This window comes from Scyliorhinus torazame, chromosome 25, assembly GCF_047496885.1.
Source record: "Scyliorhinus torazame isolate Kashiwa2021f chromosome 25, sScyTor2.1, whole genome shotgun sequence".
Lineage (NCBI taxonomy): Eukaryota > Metazoa > Chordata > Chondrichthyes > Carcharhiniformes > Scyliorhinidae > Scyliorhinus > Scyliorhinus torazame.
Window position 1 is genome coordinate 7150076 of NC_092731.1, and position 15779 is coordinate 7165854.

General features: G+C 53.7%; 1 protein-coding gene across 1 annotated transcript in view; it reads right to left on the reverse strand.

Moving 5' to 3' along the window:
• LOC140402277 (hypoxia-inducible factor 1-alpha-like) overlaps positions 1–15382 on the reverse strand; it is a 45726-nt gene extending 30344 nt beyond the window's left edge. Inside the window, exons 1-6 of the mRNA XM_072489924.1 lie at positions 14355–15382; positions 6821–6969; positions 6481–6565; positions 4733–4842; positions 3886–4088; positions 173–279 (exon numbers count right to left, since the gene is read on the reverse strand). Of these exons, the coding sequence (XP_072346025.1) occupies positions 173–279; positions 3886–4088; positions 4733–4842; positions 6481–6565; positions 6821–6969; positions 14355–14574 (874 nt within the window). The 5' untranslated portion in view covers positions 14575–15382. The remainder of the gene's footprint in view (positions 1–172; positions 280–3885; positions 4089–4732; positions 4843–6480; positions 6566–6820; positions 6970–14354) is intronic.
• Positions 15383–15779: the final 397 nt, after the last annotated feature.

Here is a 15779-nt window from a genome sequence, read left to right on the forward strand (position 1 = left end):
ACTGTCCCCATCAAACACTCCCAGGACAGGTACAGCACGGGGTTAGATACAGAGTAAAGCTCCCTCTACACTGTCCACATCAAACACTCCTAGGCTGTGTTGTTATTCGAGTCACTTCCTTGTCCAATAGGTGAACTGACATGTGGACAATTACAGAAGGGGAGATACTTACAGGTGCGATGTGTCTTGGTCATGTGATTGGAGTCCAGCGAATGGTAGAATTCGTAGGAAGTGTGTCCAAGCATAGCCTTTGGCTGATAACCAATCAGATCAGCGATTCTGCAGGAACAGAGGGAGAGTCATGATTGGCCAACAGGAGCTCCGCATCATAAATCATAAAGTTGGCGTGCTGTTCCAGTCCCGTGTGTGTTGGTGTGGTGTTTTGTGTGTTGTTCCGGTCCCGTGTGTGTTGCCATGGTGTTTTGTGTGTTGTTCCGGTCCGGTGCGTGTTGGTGTGGTGTTTTGTGTGTTGTTCCGGTCCGGTGTGTGTTGGTGTGGTGTTTTGTGTGTTGTTCCGGTCCGGTGTGTGTTGGTGTGGTGTTTAGTGTGTTGTTCCGGTCCCGTGTGTGTTGCCATGGTGTTTAGTGTGTTGTTCCGGTCCGGTGCGTGTTGGTGTGGTGTTTTGTGTGTTGTTCCGGTCCCGTGTGTGTTGCCATGGTGTTTAGTGTGTTGTTCTGGTCAGTGTGTGTTGGTGTGGTGTTTAGTGTGTTGTTCTGGTCAGTGTGTGTTGGTGTGGTGTTTAGTGTGTTGTCCGGTCCGGTGTGTGTTGGTGTGGTGTTTAGTGTGTTGTTGCGGTCCGGTGCGTGTTGGTGTGGTGTTTAGTGTGTTGTTCTGGTCAGTGTGTGTTGGTGTGGTGTTTAGTGTGTTGTTCCGGTCCGGTGCGTGTTGGTGTGGTGTTTAGTGTGTTGTTCTGGTCAGTGTGTGTTGGTGTGGTGTTTAGTGTGTTGTTCTGGTCCGGTGCGTGTTGGTGTGGTGTTTAGTGTGTTGTTGTGGTCAGTGTGTGTTGGTGTGGTGTTTAGTGTGTTGTTCTGGTCCGGTGCGTGTTGGTGTGGTGTTTAGTGTGTTGATCTGGTCAGTGTGTGTTGGCGTGGTGTTTAGTGTGTTGTTCCAGTCCGGTGCGTATTGGTGTGGTGTTTAGTGTGTTGTCCAGTCCGGTGTGTGTTGGTGTGTTATTGTGGTCCGGTGTGTGTTGGTGTGCTGTTTTGTGTGTTATTCCGGTCCGGTGTATGCTAGTGTGGTGTTTAGTGTGTTGTTCCGGTCCCGTGTGTGTTGCCATGGTGTTTTGTGTATTGTTCCAGTCCGGTGCGTGTTGGTGTGGAGTTTAGTGAGTTGTCGGGTCCGGTGTGTGTTGGTGTGGTGTTTAGTGTGTTGTCCGGTCCGGTGTGTGTTGGTGTGGTGTTTAGTGTGTTGTTCCGGTCCGGTGCGTGTTGGTGTGGTGTTTAGTGTGTTGTTCCGGTCCGGTGCGTGTTGGTGTGGTGTTTAGTGTGTTGTTCCGGTCCGGTGTGTGTTGGTGTGGTGTTTAGTGTGTTGTTCCGGTCCGGTGCGTGTTGGCACAGTGTTTAGTGTGTTGTTCCAGTCCGGTACGTGTTGGCACAGTGTTTAGTGTGTTGTTCCGGTCCGGTGCGTGTTGGTGTGGCGTTTAGTGTGTTGTCCGGTCCGGTGTGTGTTGGTGTGGTGTTTAGTGTGTTGCTCCGGTCCGGTGTGTGTTGGCATGGTGTTTAGTGTGTTGTTCCGGTCCGGTGTGTGTTGGTGTGGTATTTAGTGTGTTGTTCCGGTCCGGTGCGTGTTGGTGTGGTGTTTAGTGTGTTGTTCCGGTCCGGTGCGTGTTGGTGTGGTGTTTAGTGTGTTGTTCCGGTCCGGTGCGTGTTGGCATGGTGTTTAGAGTGTTGTTCAGGTCCGGTGTGTGTTGGTGTGGTGTTCAGTGTGTTGTTCCGGTCCGGTGCGTGTTGGCATGGTGTTTAGTGTGTTGTTCCGGTCTGGTGTGTGTTGGTGTGGTGTTTAGTGTGTTGTTGCGGTCCGGTGCGTGTTGGTGTGGTGTTTAGTGTGTTGTCCGGTCCGGTGTGTGTTGACGTGGTGTTTTGTGTGTTATTGCAGTCCAGGGTGTGTTGGTGTGGTATTTAGTGTGTTGTTCTGGTCCGGTGCGTGTTGGTGTGTTGTTTAGTGTGTTGTTCCGGTCTGGTGCGTGTTGGTGTGGTGTTTAGTGTGTTGTTCCGGTCCGGTGCGTGTTGGTGTGGTGTTTAGTGTGTTGTTCCGGTCTGGTGCGTGTTGGTGTGGTGTTTAGTGTGTTGTTCCCGTCCGGTGCGTGTTGGTGTGGTGCTTAGTGTGTTGTTCCGGTCCGGTGTATGTTAGTGTGGTGTTTAGTGTGTTGTTCCGGTCCGGTGCGTGTTGGTGTGGTGTTTAGTGTGTTGTTCTGGTCTGGTGCATGTTGGTGTGGTGTTTAGTGTGTTGTTCCGGTCCGGTGCGTGTTGGTGTAGTGTTTAGTATGTTGTTCCGGTCCGGTGCGTGTTGGTGTAGTGTTTAGTATGTTGTTCCGGTCCGGTGCGTGTTGGTGTGGTGTTTAGTGTGTTGTTCCGGTCCGGTGCGTGTTGGTGTGGTGTTTAGTGTGTTGTTCCGGTCCGGTGCGTGTTGGTGTGGTGTTTAGTGTGTTGTTCCGGTCCGGTGCGTGTTGGTGTGGTGTTTAGTGTGTTGTTCCGGTCCGGTGCGTGTTGGTGTAGTGTTTAGTATGTTGTTCCGGTCCGGTGCGTGTTGGTGTAGTGTTTAGTATGTTGTTCCGGTCCGGTGCGTGTCGTGTATTGTTATGATCCCATGGTTCCTGGGTTCCTATGTGATTTCCCAGTGGCTGGTGGTCCGTGACAGTTAAGGGCTGTTTGCTGGAAACAATTGGACTTCCCTTTCTCAGTCGAAGGGCTGGGACATAGCCAGTGACAAATGGTTGAAATGAATATTGAGAGCTCTGGGACAGGACCACTAAAGATCAGCCTTCATGTCATTTTTTATTGTTCAGATGGAACCAAAGATTGGGCAATCTCCAAGGTTACGGCAGCAGCACCACCCTCCCCCTGATCTCCGAGGACAGCACCACCCTCCCCCTGATCTCCGAGGACAGCACCACCCTCCCCCTGATCTCCGAGGACAGCACCACCCTCCCCCTGATCTCCAAGGACAAGGGCAGCAAGTCCATGGGAAACGACATCTCCCAAGACACACGCGCCATCTCAGCATTAGGTGGCCTTTCGCTGTTTCAGGGTCAGTCTCCTGGAACTCCTCACAGAACCCCATCGCCCTCATAATGTGCCACCAGCCCTGGCTCAGCGGTCACCACCTTGCTCGACAGGTTGTGGGTTCAAACTCAAACTCTGCCATTTGGCCCATCGAACCCATTCTGACTCTTCGCAGGAGAACGTCAGCCATCCCACTCCGCTGGCCCTTCCCCCACAGACCTGCTCATCCTTTTCCCCTGCGTATGATGATCCCATTTCCCTTTTCAGAGCCGCGACTCGGTCAGCCTCCCTCTCAGGCAGCACATTCTAGATCCTACCCACTCGCTGGGTGGCAAGGTTTCCCTCATGTCACTGTTGCCTATCACCTAAACTCTTGTCCTCAATCCTTCCCTCAATGGGGGACAGTTTCTCCCTCCCCATTCTGTCCAGACCCCTCGTGATTTTGAAGGTCCTGATCAGATGCCCCATCAAACCTCTCTACCCCAAGGTCACCATTCCCAGCTTTTCCAATCTATCTGCCGAACCCAAATCCCTCATCCCCGAAACCATTCTCACACATCTTTCCTGCGCCCTCTCTAATGGCTTCACATCCTTCCCAAAGTGCGGAGCTCAAATCGATCCGCTCTCACATGACTGTAATTCCGCCGTTCAGCCATCTCCTTACTTCTGATCACAGTGGGTGAACTTCATGTCCAGGCTGTGGCGACTCAGGAATGTCTTGCTGCCCAACGCCATCTCGATGGTGGATGGGTGTGGAATAGGTTCACAGATCATCACCAGGAAGGACATCGGGGGTTGCAGGAATTCGCAATCGGGTATCTTGCTGCTCACCTCACACCTCTTCATGTGTCCCGTGCAGTGCAGAACCTGGCAGAGGCATCAGGTTAAACATTTCAGTCAAACATTGTCTCTTCAATGTAAACCCCCAAGACCCTTGACCCTGAACTAGCCCTTCCCCTTCAACCATTAACTCAAAGAGATACTCAGAGCCTGCACCCTGACATGGGTCAATGTCAATAGGACAGTCCCCAAGGGCGGCACATTGGCGCAGTGGTTAGCACTGCTGCCTCACAGTGCTGAGGTCCCAGGTTCGATCCCGGACCGGGTCACTGTCCGTGTGGAGTTTGCACATTCTCTCCGTGTCTGTATGGGTCTCACCCCCACAACCCAAAGATGTGCTGGGTAGGTGGATTGGCCACGCTAAATTGCCCCTTAATTGGAAAAAAAGAATTGGGTACTCTAAATTTATTTTTAAAAAGGAGAAAAAAAGGACAGTCCTCAACCATGGGTCAGTGCCCTTTGAACTTTTCCCCATCATGGGTCAGTGCCCTTTGAACTTTTCCCCATCATGGGTCAGTGCCCTTTGAACTTTTCCCCATCCTGGGTCAGTGCCCTTTGAACTGTAGCCCTGTATAACTCAATGACTTGCTCAGGAATGTCGAGCGTAGACTAAGACATTGGTTGAGGGTTGTTATGGTGATCGGTTTAGTAGCTGTTACCGTGTTACTCACTTTCCACGTTGCTGATTTGATGGCGACAGTGCGTCCGCGATTCGATACAGTGGATTTCATCCTCATGAAGATATCTCTCTCCCTGTGACCGTCTTGCTTCACAAGCAGGCCTGCCATTGGAGGAATCAAATCAGAGAGTGGCTTCATTCGTGAACTGGGCAAGAGATTCCGTCACCAGGCCACTGATTACTGAGTCGGTTAGCCAGTGGCGGTGAGCTGGCTAACTAGGGTCAGTGAGTAAGTTAGTCAGTGTCAGTCAGTCACTGAGCTGGTTAGTCAGTGTCAGTGAGTTAGTTAGTCAGTGTCAGTCAGTAACTGAGCCGGTTAATCAGTGTCAGTGAGATAGTTAGACAGTAACTGAGTTGGTTAGTCAGTGTCAGTGAGATGGTTAGACAGTAACTGAGCTGGTTAGTCAGTGTCAGTGAGATAGTTAGACAGTAACTGAGCTGGTTAGTCAGTGTCAGTGAGTTAGTTAGTCAGTGTCCGTCAGTAACTGAGCCGGTTAGTCAGTGTCAGTGAGATAGTTAGACAGTAACTGAGTTGGTTAGTCAGTGTCAGTGAGATGGTTAGACAGTAACTGAGCTGGTTAGTCAGTGTCAGTGAGATAGTTAGACAGTAACTGAGCTGGTTAGTCAGTGTCAGTGAGTTAGTTAGTCAGTGTCCGTCAGTAACTGAGCCGGTTAGTCAGTGTCAGTGAGATAGTTAGACAGTAACTGAGTTGGTTAGTCAGTGTCAGTGAGATGGTTAGACAGTAACTGAGCTGGTTAGTCAGTGTCAGTGAGATAGTTAGACAGTAACTGAGTTGGTTAGTCAGTGTCAGTGAGATAGTTAGACAGTAACTGAGCTGGTTAGTCAGTGTCAGTCAGTAGCTGAGCCGGTTCGTCAGTGTCAGTGAGATAGTTAGACAGTAACTGAGCTGGTTAGACAGTGTCAGTGAGTTAGTTAGTCAGTGTCAATCAGTAACTGAGCCGGTTAATCAGTGTCAGTGAGATAGTTCGACAGTAACTGAGTTGGTTAGCCAATATTGTTGAGTCGGTTAATCATTTGGGTTATTTCTTCTGATAGCTCCCACCCATCAGGTCACTCCTCAGTCCCAGTTTAGGGTGTGTGTCGAGGCGATGGGAGTGTCTCCATCTCCATTTCCCTCCTTCCTGTCTCAGGGTCTGGCCAACCCAGGCATGGTCATCAGACACGACCAGAATTGCTTCTAATAAATCTATTTCCCCAGGACCAGACACCCCTGCTCCTACTCCCCAGTACCCCCCGATCCCCAGTACCCCCCGATCCCCAGTACCCCCGATCCCCAGTACCCCCGATCCCCAGTACCCCCGATCCCCAGTACCCCCGATCCCCAGTACCCCCAATCCCCAGTACCCCCGATCCCCAGTACCCCCAATCCCCAGTACCCCCACTCCCCAGTACCCCCGATCCCCAGTACCCCCACTCCCCAGTACCCCCACTCCCCAGTACCCCCGATCCCCAGTACCCCCACTCCCCAGTACCCCCAATCCCCAGTACCCCCAATCCCCAGTACCCCCGATCCCCAGTACCCCCAATCCCCAGTACCCCCGATCCCCAGTACTCCCGATCCCCAGTACCCTCAATCTCCAGTACCCCCGATCCCCACTCCCCCCGATCCCCAGTACCCCTGATCCCCAGTACCCCACTCCCCTTCACTCCCACTGCCCCCCCCCCACGTGCGCTGCATACCCTTCCATTCAGCAGTAATGGGCGGGGGTCATTGTTACCTTGCCGCGGAGTCACTAAATCCTTCAGCTCCTCTTCATCAGATGGGTGGACAAAGTCGAAGACGCTGTGTCCAACTAAATCCAACTGTTAGCAACCAAGAAACTGGGGTTAGCTTAAACCTGAACTGTGCAAATTCACCTGACAGTTACACACCTGAAGCCTCCAATATTACACTCCCGATATTCCCCAAAATTATATTGCAGATATTCCACAATATTACATCCCAAATACCCATTATTAGAACCCAGAGTGTATTATTAGGGCCCGTGGGCCCTGGCTATTCCAGCTGATCTGGGCCTCAGCTGGACTGTTAACCCTTCAGGTGATGTTTCCCATTACCTGGGTCAGTCCAAGGTATCTGTCGACATTCTCGGACAGATAAACAATGTCTCCCTCTTCCGTCAATACCATGATGAAACCATCGAGGGCTCGGAGGGAAAACCCATCGAACTGGCTGTCCAGATCAGCCCTCGCTGATCTTGTTGTGCCTGGGGGATAGAGAGAGATTCAGTCAGTATCCATTGTCCCTGGGGTAAGTGCCCTGGGGGTGTCCCTTGAAGAAATGTTTTTGCCTTATCACATGGCTTCAGTGATGTCATTGTGTGGGTGGAGCTGGGCTGTGGCTGCGAGTTTTATTTTCGCTTTGAGTTTTCGGACTGGTTTTTGAACTGCACAGGTTGAAAGGCATGTCGCTCTCTATCTTTCTTTTAAAAGCTGTTTCCAAACTGCTTGGTAAAGTAAAATAGATAATTGCTCTCTGAAAGGAATTCCAAACCTGCTGTTTGAAAAGAGGAACAGATGGGCGGCACTGTGGCACAGTGGTTAGCACTGCAGTCTCACGGCGCTGAGGACCCGGGTTCGAATCCCGGCCCCGGGTCAGTGTCCGTGTGGAGTTTGCACATTCTCCCCGTGTTTGCGTGGGTTTCACTCCCACAACCCAAAAGATGTGGATTGGCCACGTTAAATTGCCCCTTAATTGGAAAAAATAATTGGGTACTCCAAATTTATTTTTTAAAAAAGAAACGGGGAACCGAGTATCAATAACAAGTCTTATACCAGTAAGAATACCGTGTGCTGAGCCACACCTTGAAAAGAGGGTGCTAGTTTTACTTGGATTATGTTATTGAATTGGAACAGTTAAGGGGGAATTCAACAAGGGTTATACATAGATTATTGTAGCTGTGTGGAGTCTTCATGTTTGTAGTTGATAACAAATCTTACTGTGTGTGTTTTTATACAAATGTTAACTAAATTCTTGAATAAAGTTTGATTTTTTGATTAAAAGTGCCTAAGAAGTCTCTTTAATAACCCCTGAAGGGCAGACTCGTGTGCTCCCCACAGCTGTAGGTCAGGGGGACTCCATGATATACTTTGGAGTTTTCTAAACCCTGGCCCATAACATAAGAGAGAGATCCAGTCACTGTCCATTGGCCACTGGGGGTTAGAGAGAGATCCAGTCAGTGTCCATTGGCCCCTGGGGGTTAGAGAGAGATCCAGTCAGTGTCCATTGGCCGCTGGGGGTTAGAGAGAGATCCAGTCACTGTCCATTGGCCCCTGGGGGTTAGAGAGCGATCCAGTCAGTGTCCATTGGCCCCTGGGGGTTAGATGGAGAACCAGTCAGTGTCCATTGGCTCCTGGGGTTAGAGAGAGATCCAGTCATTGTCCATTGGCTCCTGGGGTTAGAGACAGATCCAGTCGGTGGCCATTGGCCCCTGGGGGTTAGAGAGCGATCCAGTCATTGTCCATTGGCTCCTGGGGTGTTAGAGACAGATCCAGTCACTGTCCATTGGCCCCTGGGGTTAGAGAGATATCCAGTCAGTGTCCATTGGCTCCTGGGGGGGTTAGAGGCAGATCCAGTCAGTGGCCATTGGCCCCTGGGGGTTAGAGACATATCCAGTCACTGTCCATTGGCCCCTGGGGGTTAGAGAGAGATCCAGTCAGTGTCCATTGGCCCCTGGGGGTTAGAGACAGATCAGTCAGTGTCCATTGGCCCCTGGGGGTTAGAGAGAGATCCAGTCAGTGTCCATTGGCCCCTGGGGGTTAGAGAGAGATCCAGTCAGTGTCCATTGGCCCCTGGGGGTTAGAGAGAGATCCAGTCAGTGTCCATTGGCCCCTGGGGGTTAGAGAGAGATCGAGTCAGTGTCCATTGGCCCCTGGGGTTAGAGACAGATCCAGTCAGTGTCCATTGGCCCCTGGGGTTAGAGAGAGATCCAGTCACTGTCCATTGGCCCCTGGGGGTTAGAGAGAGATCCAGCCAGTGCCCATTGGCCCCTGGGGGTTAGAGACAGATCCAGTCAGTGTCCATTGGCCCCTGGGGTTAGAGAGAGATCCAGTCACTGTCCATTGGCCCCTGGGGTTAGAGAGAGATCCAGTCACTGTCCATTGGCCCCTGGGGGTTAGAGAGAGATCCAGTCAGTGCCCATTGGCCCCTGGGGGGTTAGAGAGAGATCCAGTCACTGTCCATTGGCCCCTGGGGGTTAGAGGGAGATTCAGTCAGTGTCCATTGGTCCCTGGGGGTTAGACGGAGATCCAGTCAGTGGCCATTGGCCCCTGGGGTTTAGAGACAGATCCAGTCAGTGGCCATTGGCCCCTGGGGGTTAGAGAGAGATCCAGCCAGTGTCCATTGGCCCCTGGGGGTTAGAGAGAGATCCAGTCAGTGGCCATTGGCCCCTGGGGGTTAGAGAGAGATCCAGTCAGTGGCCATTGGCCCCTGGGGGTTAGAGAGAGATCGAGTCAGTGTCCATTGGCCCCTGGGGTTAGAGAGAGATCCAGTCAGTGTCCATTGGCCACTGGGGGTTAGAGAGAGATCCAGTCAGTGTCCATTGGCCCCTGGGGGTTAGAGAGAGATCCAGTCAGTGTCCAGTGGCTCCTGGGGGTTAGAAAGAGATCTTGTAAGTGTCCATTGGCCCCTGGGGGTTAGAGAGAGATCCAGTCAGTGTCTACTGGCTCTTTGAAGACAGTCACAAAGAAACAGATTACCAGATGCTTCAATCAGGATCGCTGACCCTTCAACTCAGCTTCGCAAGAATATTTATCCGAACTCAGAATCGATGCAGCTGCTAAGGCAGGAATATAACTCACTGGAAAGGCAGTGGAGAAAGTGGAAAGAATGTTCACCAATATGGTGCTCGCCCTGGGAGGTTAGAATTGTCAGGAAAGGCTAAACGGGCCAGGATTGTGTTCTTTAGAAATGGGAAGGTTGGGTTGTGGCCTGATGGAGGTCTTTAAAATTATGAAAGGGTTTGATTGGGAGTGGGGAGAATGTGGGACTCGCTCCCACAGGGAGTGGGGAGAATGTGGGACTCGCTTCCACGGGGAGTGGGGAGAATGTGGGACTCGCTCCCACGGGCAGTGGGGTGAATGTGGGACTCGCTCCCACAGGGACTGGGGAGAATGTGGGACTCGCTCCCACAGGGAGTGGGGAGAATGTGGGACTCGCTCCCACAGGGGGTGGGGAGAATGTGGGACTCGCTCCCACAGGGAGTGGGGAGAATGTGGGACTCGCTCCCACAGGGGGTGGGGAGAATGTGGGACTCGCTCCCACAGGGAGTGGGGAGAATGTGGGACTCGCTCCCACAGCGAGTGGGGAGAATGTGGGACTCGCTCCCACAGCGAGTGGGGAGAATGTGGGACTCGCTCCCACAGGGAGTGGGAGAACGTGGGACTCACTCCCACGGGGACTGGGGAGAATGTGGGACTCGCTCCCACGGGGAGTGGGGAGAATGTGGGACTCACTCCCACGGGGACTGGGGAGAATGTGGGACTTGCTCCCACAGGGAGCGGGGAGAATGTGGGACTCGCTCCCACAGGGAGTGGGGAGAATGTGGGACTCGCTCCCACGGGGAGTGGGGAGAATGTGGGATTCGCTCCCACGGGGAGTGGGGAGAATGTGGGACTCGCTCCCACGGGGAGTGGGGAGAATGTGGGACTCACTCCCACAGGGAGCGGGGAGAATGTGGGACTTGCTCCCACGGGGAGTGGGGAGAACGTGGGACTTGCTCCCACAGGGAGTGGGGAGAATGTGGAACTCGCTCCCACAGGGAGTGGGGAGAATGTGGGACTCGCTCCCACAGGGAGTGGGGAGAATGTGGAACTCGCTCCCACAGGGAGTGGGGAGAATGTGGAACTTGCTCCCACAGGGAATGGGGAGAATGTGGGACTCACTCCCACGGGGACTGGGGAGAATGTGGAACTCGCTCCCACAGGGAGTGGGGAGAATGTGGGACTCGCTCCCACAGGGAGTGAGGAGAATGCGGGACTCGCTCCCATGGAGAATGGTTGAGGTAAACAGTATCGATACACTAAAGGGGGAAGTTGGATAATGTTATGAGGGGAGAGGAATCAAAGAATATGGTGATGGGGGGAGATGAAGGGGTTGGGAGGAGACTTGTGTGGGGAGAGTCACCAGCACGGAGCAGATGGGCCGAATGGCCTGTTTCAGTGCTGCGCTCTCGTGTCATTCTCAAAAAGCAAAGTTCTTAGATCAGCACAGTGGCACAGTGGTTAGCACTGCTGCCTCATGGCGCCGAGGACCCGGGTTCGATCCCGGCCCCGGGTCACTGTCCGTGTGGAGTTTGCACATTCTCCCCGTGTCTGCGTGGGTCTCACCCCCACAACCCAGAGATGTGCAGGTTAGGTGGATTGGCCGCGCTAAATTGCCCCTTAATTGGAAAAATATAAATTGGGCACTCTAAATTTGAAAAAAAGCAACGTTGTTTTCTGAACCCATGAAAAAATTCCAATAGAATCACAGAATTCCTACAGTGCAGGAGGTGGCCATTCGGCCCATCGAGCCTGCACCCACCCTCTGAAAGACCACCCTACCCAATTCCCCCCCTATCCCTGTAACCCAGTAACCCCACCCAAACCGGCTTTGTTGCCGGGCAGCATCTCTGAATGGTGGCGAGCTGGGGAATCTTGTGCAAGGTCACTTGTTTTGAGGTTGATCCTGTGCGTTTCATCGTGTGTCAGAGTTCAGGGCGTTTGACTGAGCTCTGCGTAACCCACGAGAGCGGGTTAAAGAGCGACTGCGCTGGACTCTGTAACGTTCAACACAACAACAATAACCTGCATTTGTGTGGCGATCTGGCCAGGTGTTTCCCGCGGGAGGTTGGTTGAGGGAGGAATATCGATGCGGGCGTTGGGGGGAACACTCCTGCTCCTGTTCAACACAGTACCGTGGGATCTCTGTCCATCCGCCCCAGGGGGCAGGCGGAGCCTCTCTTCAGCGTCTCGTCTCAAAGGTGGTACCTCCGACAACGCAGCGCTCCCTCAGTACGACGCCGGAGGGTTTGGAGCTCAGATCGTGCTTTGGGGCTGTGACGTTAAGTTACCGAGGGCTATGTTTATCCGAGAAATGGTGCCAAGAGATACGATGGCAGGCCAGACCAAGTACGGCCAATTTGTGAGCTGTGCGTTCAATGTGTGTTCTATTGGCGAGGATATTAAGTGTCGTGCAGCAGTGCGATCAACAATAACCTGGTGGAACAGGCTGGAGTCATAGTCAGAGAATTTACAGTGCAGAAGGAGGCTATTCGGCCCATTCAGTCTGTACCGGCCCCTGGAAAGGGCACCCTCATTAAGCCTCCACCTCCACCCTATCCCCATAAGCCAGTAACCCCACCTAACCTTTTTTGAAAACTAAGGGCAATTTATCATGTGTTATGGGCCCGGGTTTAGAGAACCCCAAAGTGTATCATGGAGTTCCCCTGACCCACAACTTTTACTAGATTGTGGTGCGGGGAGCACACGGCCCACTCTACAGGTGTGGGACAGCAGAAATGGAAAAGTATTTTTTTAAGCAAAACAATATTTATTCTATGAACTCAAGTTAACCTTTTAAAACATACAGTGAACATCTTAGCAACCATTAATTCAAATACAACCCCCAAAGACTACAACACTAAGTAAGCCTTTAAAATTTCCTTTTCAACATCCATATGACTTAAAAACAAAACCTTTAACAGAAGCACATCAGGTTAAAGTCACTACTGAAAACATTTATAATTCTGAATTCACCAATGATCAAGAGATAGACTTTTGATGGCAGAGAGATCAACAGTACACCTGCTTGGTCTGGCTTCAGCTCCAACACTGACAACAAAACTAAAACACACCCTGCAGCCTGCTCAAAAACGAAAGTAAAAAGCTGATAGACAGCCCAGCTCCACCCACTCTCTGACATCACTGCAGTAATAAACACTCATTTCTTAAAGGTACTCTCACTACAGGGGCGGGATTCTCTGCAATCGGCGCGATGTCTGCCGACCGGCGCCAAAAACGGCGCGAATCAGTCGGGCATCGCGCCGCCCCAAAGGTGCGGAATCCTCCGCATCTTGAGGGGCCGAGCCCTAACCTTGAGGGGCTAGGCCCGCGCTGGACTGATTTCTGCCCTGCCAGCTGGCGGGAAAGGCCTTTGGTGCCCCGCCAGCTGGCGCGAAACTGACTTTGCCACGCGGCGAATGCGCGGGGGCGTCAGCGGCCGCTCACGGCATCCCCGCGCATGTGCAGTGGAGGGGGTCTCTTCCGCCTCCGCCATAGTGGAGACCGTGGCGAAGGCGGAAGGAAAAGAGTGCCCCCACGGCACAGGCCCGCCCGCGGATCGGTGGGCCCCGTTCGCGGACCAGGCCATCGTGGGGGCACCCCCCCGGGGCCAGATCGCCCCGCGCCCCCCCCAGGACCCCGGAGCCCGCCCACGCCGCCTTGTCCCGCCGGTAAGAGAGGTGGTTTGATTCACGCCGGCGGGACAGGCATTCCAGCAGCGGGACTTCGGCCCATCGCGGGCCGGAGAATCGCCGGGGGGGGCCCGGCAACCGGCGCGGCGTGATTCCCACCCCCGCCGAATATCCGTGCCGGAGAATTCGGCAACCGGCGGGGGCGGGATTCACGCCAGCCCCCGGCGACTCTCCGACCAAGCGGGGGGGTCATAGAATTTTACAGTGCAGAAGGAGGTCATTCGGCCCATCGAGTCTGCACCGGCTCTTGGAAAGAGCACCCTACCTAAGGTCAACACCTCCACCCTATCCCCATAACCCAGTAACCCCACCCAACACTAAGGGCAATTTCGGACACTAAGGGCAATTTATCACGGCCAATCCACCTAACCTGCACATCTTTGGGCTGTGGGAGGAAACCGGAGCACCCGGAGGAAACCCACGCACACACGGGGAGAACGTGCAGACTCCGCACTGTAAGGAGGGGCTGAATGGTCTCCTCCTCTTGAGAAACATACCGGCCAGGATGGAAAGGCGGAGCAGACTCGATGGGCCAAATGGCCTAATTCTGCTTCTTTTACTAGGTTTACAAGGAGATTTACTAGAATGATACCAGGAATGAGGAAACTTGGCTATAAGGAAAGATTCTCTGTTCCCCTTGGAGCAGAGAAGATTAAGAGGCGGCCTTATTGAGGTGTTGAATTTTGACAGGGTGAAGGAGGATATTCTGTTTCCGCTGGTTGGTAAGTCAGTGGAGGCTCGGAGTGAGAGGAGGAGAAACGCGTTGACTCAGAGAGTTGTAGGGGTTTGGAATGCGCTGCCTGGGAGAGCGGTGGAGGTGGATTCCACAGGAGGTTTCAAATCGAGAGCCGGTTATCTATTTGAAAGGGATGAATTTAAAGGGCTACGGAGATGGGGCTGGGGACTGGGGCGCGCTGGGCAGCTCGCTCGAGGACCGGGGCAGATACGATGGGCCGAATGGCCTCTTTTTGTGCTGTAAATAATAACTAACGGATATCTTGTGGCCTTATCAGAGGAGATTAACCTGAAGTGGGAGCAGGGTGAGGGGGCTGAGGACAGAATATCCCCCCCGCCCCCAGCACCCCGGCGAGCACCAAAACAGAGCGCAGCCCCCCCCCCCCCCCTCCCCCCGGATTTACCTGCCTCCACGACCCTCCTCAGCCTGAGGTAGCTGATGGCGACCCGCATGATGGACGCCTTGTCCAGGTGGGAGATGACGGCGCGGGGCAGGGGCAGCTGCCGCCCCAGCTCGTACAGGACGTCCGTCTCTTTGCCCCGTCGGCTCCGGGCTGCATCCCGCGACCTCTCCTTCCGCTGTTCGGCCACTCGGACCGGGGGTGCTCGGACCGCAGCGGCCATGTTCCTCCCTCCGGTTCCCTCGGCCCCGGGAGTTGGGGGTGGGGTGGGGGGGAGGGCGGGTGGTAGAAAAGACGAACCAACCCCCCCTTTCCTCCCCAAACTCACTGGAGGGTGTGGTGGGGGGGGGGGGGGTGGCTTGAGGTGCGCGGGTCGGAAGGTCGCTCGATGCACACTGACCGTCCCCGAACCCCTGACAGTTATTTCCAAAGCACGGGTTCGGTCGGGCTGACAGAATAGGCCCCGGCAGTGTTTACACCGTCTGGAGCTTCAGTGTTCCTGGGAGTCCCCTTTGGACGGCCTGCACAATCCGGAAACTGCTCCTCACGCAATTGTCCGACCTTTCCCAGAAAGACCCTCGTACGATCAGTAGATCTCCTCCGTCGGATTAAGCACTTGGCAATTAAAGCCACAAATTGCCCACAGTTGAATCCCGAAGGATTCAGCAATCTCTCTCGCAACGTTAAGTTAGAGGTGACGGGACGTTGAAAAGACTTTTAGACAAGCCTTGTCTCGGCTGAAACTCAATCCTCAGTCGAGCCCAGAAAAGCAGTCAGCTCTCTCTCTCGCCTCTCTCTCGGTCTGTGTGTGTGCGAGACTCCACCTCCTGTTTGTTCAGCGTTGGGAGTATTTGGCAAGCGGCCACACATCTGACAAACAACACTGAGAACATTCTGTTCGAGACGCGCCGACTTGCCGTTCATTATCTCTGAGCCAATGGGCTGGGGTTTGCGAACGGACTGCCTGCCTCGATGAGCCACTTACAGCGAGCTGTTAACCCTTCGCTAGTGGTGGTTGGGGGGGGGGGTGCATTCTCCACAGATTCAGCCCGTGTCCCACGCAGACACGGGGAGAATGTGCAAGCTCCACACGGACAGTGACCCGGGGCCGGGATTCGAACCGGCGTCCTCAGCGTCGTGAGGCAGCAGTGCTAACCACCGCGCCCCCCCCCCCCCCCCCTCCCACAGTCACGCCATCATCCGGGATCTTGGCGCTCCTCCGATTCCTCCTCCGATTCTGCCCTCAAGATGCGAGCGTGTCCCATCAGGGCCACGAAGGGTTAATTAAATTCTGCTCTTTTCCTCAGTCGCCCTCAAACCACCTAAACCCCCAGCCAGCAGTTCAAGGAGCCGGTTGGGTCACTGAAACCGGCTGGAACTGGTTTGTGTGTACAGCTGGAGTCTGGAATGTTCCATGAGTAGAATAAT